Source organism: Trachemys scripta, unplaced genomic scaffold (assembly GCF_013100865.1).
Source record: "Trachemys scripta elegans isolate TJP31775 unplaced genomic scaffold, CAS_Tse_1.0 scaffold_83, whole genome shotgun sequence".
Taxonomy (NCBI): Eukaryota; Metazoa; Chordata; order Testudines; family Emydidae; genus Trachemys; species Trachemys scripta.
Genome location: NW_023260569.1, coordinates 44,232 through 51,701, shown reverse-complemented (window position 1 = coordinate 51,701; position 7,470 = coordinate 44,232). Strand labels below are relative to the sequence as shown.

Sequence of the window (7,470 nt, the reverse complement as noted above, 5' to 3'; positions counted from 1 at the left end):
CCAGGACGAACTCCTGTGGAAAATGTGGGGACAGTGTTCAGTATAGGGGCTCTCTGCAGCTGTTGGCTCTCCCCAAGGCACAGAAACCCAGAAGACAGTACGTCCGTGAAACAATCAGTCCCCCTCGACACTGTGCTTACTCACCATTTTGGGGTTCCTGTGGGTTATGTGCGCTCGCTTTGGGATGGGCAAATTATGCTATTGTGTAGCCTGTGCTTGCCCTCCTTAAGTACGGGGGAATCAATACTCTGTCTGGTGTGAACAATGCTGCCTCTGTTAAGTGTTGCATTTTACCTTTACAGATGCAAACTTGAGATCTCAGCCGTCCGTGTTATCACCGGCCAAAAGACTGCAAAGAATCAGTAAGGGGCCACGTAGAAGCAAAGACGACCTGCTGCATGAAGTAATGCAGCCTTCACCTAACGAGAATCTAAAAGCGCAGGAGTGGAGGGAGAGTGAAAGGAGGATCCACCAGCAGAATGTGGATCGCCAGCACAAAAGCGCAGAGCTCTGGCAGCAAAACACAGATCAGCTGATAAGGGATAGCTCAGTGGTTTGAGCATTGACCTGCTTAAACCCAGGGTTGTGAGTTCATTCCTTGAGGGGGCCACTTAGGGATCTGGGGCAAAAATCAGTACTTGGTGCTGCTAGTGAAGGCAGGGGGCTGGACTTGATGACCCTTTGGGGTCCCTTCCAGCTCTATGAGATTGGTATATCTCCATATTTAAATTTATCATGGAGCGCCAAGTGGACTCGATCCAGGCACTCGTAGCCACGCAGGCAGAGCACTACCGCCCCCCCTCCTCCTGCAGTCGTTGTCCTTTCCCTTGTGCCCCCATGTCACCTCCAACCCACTTTCCCGAACATCCGGGTTCTTATCGCCACCAGCTGCCTCCATCACTTATAGCGTCGGCACTCAGCCCTGAAAAATACGATCCTTACCCTCTGCATTCAACCCCCATCACCGTGCAGTATAGCCATCCTGAAGTGCAGCACTCCAGACAGGACATACGCAAATGTGTGATTGTACAGTTCCCCACCCCACCCCCGTTGCCCTTTCTGTTTTCCAAGCAGTTGTGTTTCTTTTCAATAAATGAATTTTCTTTTCAATAAATGGATTTTTTGGCTTTGAAAACATTCTTTATTATTGCATAAAGTAAAAGATCCCTGAGCCCAGGAAAGCAACAGGCACTGCAAGTCAGCGTTGCAAACACAGATTCCTACTAACATTGGAACCATTGCACTTCACTCCCGTGCAGGGCACTAGACATTACTGGGGGCTTTCAGTCTCAAATTGCTCCCTCAAGGCACCCCTAATCCTTGCAGCCCCGCGCTGGGCCCCTGTAATAGCCCTGCTCTCTGCCTGTTCAAATTCAGCCTCCAGGTGTTGAACCTCCGAAGTCCATGCCTGAGTGAAGCTTTCACCCTTCCCTTCACAAATATTATGGAGGGTACAGCACGCGGATATAACCATGGGGATGTTGTCATCGGCCAGGTCCAGCTTCCCATTCAGAGAGCACCAGCGGCCCTTTAAACGGCCAAAGGCACACTCCACAGTCATTGGGCACCGGCTCAGCCTGTTGAACCGCTCCTTGCTGCTGTCAAGGCTCCCTGTGCAGGGTTTCATGAGCCACCGCATTAAAGGGTAAGCGGGGTCTCCCAGGATCACAATGGGCATTTCGACTTCCCCTACGGTGATCTTCCGCTCTGGGAAAAAAGTCCCGGCCTGCAGCTTCCTGAACAGCCAAGTGTTCCGAAAGATGCGTGAGTCATGCACCTTTCCAGACCAGCCTGCGTCAATGTCAATGAAATGCCCACGATGATCCACAAGCGCCTGGAGAACCATAGAGAAATACCCCTTCCGATTAACGTACTCGGATCCTAGGTGGGGTGGTGCCAGAATAGGAATGTGTGTCCCATCTATCGGCCCTCCACAGTTAGGGAACCTCATTTGTGCAAAGCCAGCCACAATGTCCTGCACGTTGCCCAGAGTCACGGTTCTTCTGAGCAGGATGCGATTAATGGCCCTGCAAACTTGCATCAACACGATTCCAACGGTCGACTTTCCCACTCCAAACTGGTTAGCGACCGACCGGTAGCTGTCTGGAGTTGCCAGCTTCCAGATTGCAATAGCCACCCGCTTCTCCACCGTCAGGGCAGCTCTCAATCTTGTGTCCTTGTGCCTCAGGGTGGGTGAGCTCCTCACACAGTCCCATGAATGTGGCTTTCCTCATCTAAAAGTTCTGCAGCTACAGCGCGTCATCCCAGACTTGCAGGACAATGTGATCCCACCACTCAGTGCTTCTTTCCGGAGCCCAAAAGCGGCNAATTATCCTGCAAAGGTGACTGTTGGGAATTTTGACTGAGTCCCTTAAAGCAGAAGAAACACATTCAAGCCCATTAGTTAAACTCTCCACTGTTACTTGACTCAACAGTGGAGAACAATTCTAGGCTAATGCATAAGACAACTTGAGCAATTCCTCACATGCCAACCCACCATAGTCTCCTTCCCAATGGATCTGTTGTGGTTACCCCTTTTCACCAATACTCACACCAGTTATATTAACTCAGGATCAGATAAACACCCCTAACCACCTAACAAGAACATCTATAGTTTTATGACAGGCTGCATGCAGTTCAAAAGGCTTTCAAGCATAGTCTTATTTGATGTCTGTGTACACCTAGAACTCGACAGGCAGCGTGCAGCTATTAACTACGGGGGATGTACACTGTTTAGGAATTGTAACTAGTTCTATTTAAAAGCTACAACAAACTCTGTGACAATCTATACACCACGTACACAAGCATGTACATGTCCTTAGTAATTAGGTACCCAGCTGAGGAAGGAGTCAAGTGACTGATTTGGGTCCTTGCCAAAGAGAAAGGCTGTATGTTACTTATCACCAAATCTTTGCTCAGCTGTCAGCTTTCATCAGCTCCGTTACTGATCACAGCAGGGCTGACACTGCAATCGCAGGTGGAGTGAAGGACGGAGATTGTGTTTTCCTCATGTGCTAACAGGCAACCCAAGCTGCTGGAAAAGAGAGAGAGAGAGTTAAAGGTGCCTGAGAGGTATTTGATGTCTCCAGGAGTGAGGATTCCCAGGTGGCCGGCTCAGAATTTGAGTCTTCTCGGCTTTCAGGAAGTGATGTGCTGAAGGAGACAGGCCATTTTATCCCCTTTCTGCTGTGAGTTCAACTTGGTTCCTCTGCTTGGAGAAGTTGGCATGGACCAATCAAACGGTGACCCATGCCTGTGATGAACTCCTGGTGTCACATCAGGTTGTGTAGGACAATTAGGCCATAGCCATGAGTACGACTATCTTGGGACAGCCAGTGAACACCTGCTGCTCAGCTCCGCTCAGCAACCTCTTTTCACAGATTGCTTTCCATGGGCCCCTCTTGCAATGCACTCCGATCACCACTGCACGCTGTGCTGGCCAAGCTGCCGTTTGCCCTCGGCACTTTGCTGGCTGCTGAAATGTTTAACTTTCAAATGGAGTTTTATACAAAGTTTCGCCACATTGTTTGAATGTGTTGGAACAGTCCAGTCTGCAGGACCATGGAGTCACTTGAACAGTGACAGGTGGAACAGCTGGAACAGCTCGATAAACCTGCCATCCTGGTCTCCTTATTTTACAATTGTGGCAGGATCTCTGTGTGTGGCTGAGCTGGGCCTGTGCCGCATTGATCCAGAAGCTACATTGCTGATTATTTAACTCTGTGACCAACTGTTCTTATCAGACATTTTTCAGTTTCTATCCCTTTTATTTCCTGCCTCTCCCAGCCCAGGTGTATTTCACGTATTTGTGGTAACATGAGCGCGCTTGATGCCAAATATTATCTTACTTCTTACTTTTATCACTAATTAAAAAAATCAATACGAATGCAACCCCTTTATTTTCCTAACAGGATCACCCCTCGGCAAACCCTGGCATAATGTTCACAGTGTCTTGTCCAAAGCATTACCAACTTCTAGCTGACTTTCCTTCTCAATTTAACGTCATTTCATCAAAATATTTTAATCCGTCAAATACATCGTCAGTTCCCCCCATGTGGAGAGAGGATTTCAGTTGGATTTTCCCACCCCAGGAGAGTGCTTGAAGCACTAAACTGTTAGAGAGGCACCACCACTGTCAGTGACTGGGACATGGGTGGCCGTGCCTAGCAGTTAGAGCAGGATCAGGCCCAGTGGTTGGAGCAGGCATCAGAACCAGGTTACCTGGCGTGAGGCGAGGCTGGGTCCAAGGCAGGAATTGGAGCCGAGGGTCAGAACCAGGTTACCTGGCGTGAGGCAAGGCTGGGTCCAAGGCAGGAGCAAGGCTTGGAATGAGCAGGAGCCATCTCAGCCGCGGGTGAACGCTCTGAGCAGCTGCTGACCTGCTGCTGTTGCTGGACTCGAGAGCTGCTCTGTCGACTCTTCCAGCCAATCAGGCCGTGGCGCCAATTAGGCAGCCTGCTACAGGCTGACTGTGCTCATTAGCTTACCCAGAGACTTGCTCTGCTGCAGGTCCTGATCCCTGAGAGCCACCTCCCCCTCCATCCATTTTGTGTGGGTTTAGATGTGTCCTGAGAACACTCCTGGATCAGGCCCTGCAGGCCAGACACGAGGGAATGGAACCTTCTGGGGTGTCGGCGTGAGGCAGGTTCCTAGGTGTGATGCGGCTGTGTGCCTGCTCACTGGCAGAAACATAGGCACTTGGGGGCTATAATGGTGGAAATGTAGCTGTCGAGGGACTTTAGGCACCTACAGTGTCAGGTGGCAGCTGAGCGGTGGTGTTCTGAATGCCCAGGGTGCCCCAAGCTGGACTTGGGGGGTTAAAATGGCACCTAACTCCTTTTCATGGATCTAGCCCTGAAGATGCAGTTGTACCAGACTTCACAGGAAAAACAACGAGGAGTCCTTGTGGCATCTTAGTGACTAACACACTTATTTGGGCATAAGGTTTTGTGGGCTAGAACCCACTTCATCAGATGTATGGAGTGAAAAATACAGGAGCAGGTATTAATACATGAAAAGATGGGAGTTGCCGTACCAAGTGTGAGGTCAGTCTAACGAGACAATTCAATTAACAGCAGGATACCAAGGGAGGAAAAATCACTTTTGTAGTGGTAATGAGAGTGGCCCACTTCAAATAGTTGACAAGAAGATGTGAGTAACAGTAGGGGGAAATTAGATTTAGGTTTTGTAATGACCCATCCACTCCCAGTCTTTATTCAGGCCTAATTTGATGGTGTCCAGTTTGCAAATAATTCCAGTTCTGCAGTTTCACGTTGGAGTCTGTTTTTGAAGGTTTTTTGTTGAACAATTGCCACTTTTAAGTTTGTTATTGAGTGACCAGGGAGATTGAAGTGTTCTCCGACTGGTTTTTGAATGTTGTGATTCCTGATGTCCGATTTGTGTCCATTTATTCTTTTGCGTAGAAACTGTTCGGTTTACAGATTCTGTTTCACATGAGGCCAGGGTGAGTGAGCCAAGCAGAGATACTGGAGCATTGTCTTCTTCTCAGAACACTTCTCCTGGATTCATAGACTGGTTTAGAGACCAGTTCCATCCCAGTTAGTTTTGCCTGAAAAGAAACTATCTAACCTGACATAGTGTTGGTGGAAGGGACAAGCTTTTGATTCACCAGAATCCTGTCCGATCTGATCTGGTCGGTCTCTCTGCTGTTTGTTGGTTTAAGGTGTCAATTTGTTTTTGCTGGGCTCACCCATGTTTAGAGATTCTGACAGGGCTAGGCCAGGTGTATCTGGTTTTCTGTGGGCATGCATAGGCGGTCTTGGTGCTGTTATATGGACTCTTCAGCTTTGGGTTCAAGAGCCTTGGTCAGAACTTTCTGAGCATCTTCTGCAGCCTCATCCAGAAAGCTCTGCAGCATGTAGCGCGTGGTCACAAAAGAAATTCCTCCCCCTGCTAGGGAGCCAAGGCCTGGTACAAAATTAAGAACAAGTTCCAGCACCATCAGTGCTCCACATGCAGATCTGGAAAGTACAGTCAGTACAAACTCTTTTGTTATGGCTGAGGCCAGTGGAGACTTTTTGATAACAGATTTCAGCTCTGCAACAGGCTTGTCAACCTGCTGAGCCAGTCTAGTGAGAGACTCATCATCCAAGCCAAAGGCCATGCAGTAACACTTCATGTGAAAAACCAAGATGGCTACATCACAGACGAGAGAGAGGCCTGGAAGAGGAACAGCACCAATAGCACATGACAATAGGGCCACTGCCCAAATATGCTTCTGCAGTTCAGCCTTTTTCTTCTCCAGGATCTTTGCTGAGATGTTGGGCATGGCCAGGATGAAAACGTGTCTCTTCTGATCATCCAGCTCATTCTGCAGTGTCTCCTGCAGGAGCTGGAAATCATAGTTGGCCAATTCCCAGTTGCAGAGCAGGAAAACCCGCGGTGAGGCCTCACCTGCTTCTCTCAGGTTCTTTATGCAGTCCTCCCTGATCTCCTGCAGGGTTCTCGCCTCATTGAAATTCTTTTTCCTTTTTTCAGCATTCATGTCATTATCCACTTTGGAGCGCACGTAGTAAAACCTCTTCCCCATCTTGTGAATCTCACGGGTCAGGGTGATGTGGTGGGAAGTGAAGCGCGTAGCACTGACGATGATGAAGAAGTCGTAGTTGTTGAATTTTACTTGATTAAGGTATTTGTCTGCCTGAAAGCTCGGTGTCCCAATTCCTGGCAGGTCCCATAGTTTTACCTTTGGGAGTCTGGGGTGTGGATAAGCCTTTGGCTCCATTGTTGTTTGTTTCACCCCAGTCTTAGCAGCTCTTTCATCATCATCATGCAGGCCCAGGATGGCGTTGATGAAGGATGATTTCCCTGCACCTGACTCTCCCGTGATGGCGATGTCCAGTGGGGTGTTTTCTAATGACTCCAGCTTCTTCTGAAGTTCAGCAGCTGCTGCCGTGAGGTTTCCTCTCCCAACAACGGCTTTCAGTTCTTCAATTTCCCTTCTGGAGAGTCTACCAGCCATGGCAGCCTTTGGTGGTCACTCAGTTGTTCTTACCACTGATCTTAGAAAAAGGAAAAGAAAAATTCCAGTGATTTATTTTTATCAGGATAAATCAGATCAACCCCTTTCCTTCAGAACCTGCGACTGGCTGGGGAAAAGGTTCATTTTGACATCAATTTTAACCGTATGAGGTTGTAATAAAGTTTGACACAGGCTGATTTTCCTAGAAGCAAACACCCAACCTTCAGCAATAGCAGATGCTCTGGGATGTTTGATTCAATTAAAGAGGGGGAAATAAACAGCTAAAGTTCAGTTCAAACCCACCTGCTCAGTACACTGTATTTTCAAAAGATTCCCATACACACACTGCAGCTTGTCCCTAGCATGACCAGCTGATGAACTGCAGTGAACCTGCCATCTCTTCCCTCTACCTCAGTTGATCTGCAGAGAAATGATCTACCAAAGCTCTCCAGTGGAATGGTGCTTCACAGCAATTACAATACACCCTA

The 7,470-nt window shown here is 48.5% G+C and overlaps 1 protein-coding gene across 1 annotated transcript; it reads right to left on the bottom strand.

The window, feature by feature from the left end:
• Positions 1 to 5,690: 5,690 nt before the first annotated feature.
• On the bottom strand, positions 5,691 to 7,227 carry LOC117870650 (interferon-inducible GTPase 5-like). The gene has a single exon (XM_034757872.1). The coding sequence runs from the start codon at positions 6,980 to 6,982 to the stop codon at positions 5,789 to 5,791; it is 1,194 nt and encodes a 397-aa protein (XP_034613763.1). The 5' UTR covers positions 6,983 to 7,227; the 3' UTR covers positions 5,691 to 5,788.
• Positions 7,228 to 7,470: the final 243 nt, after the last annotated feature.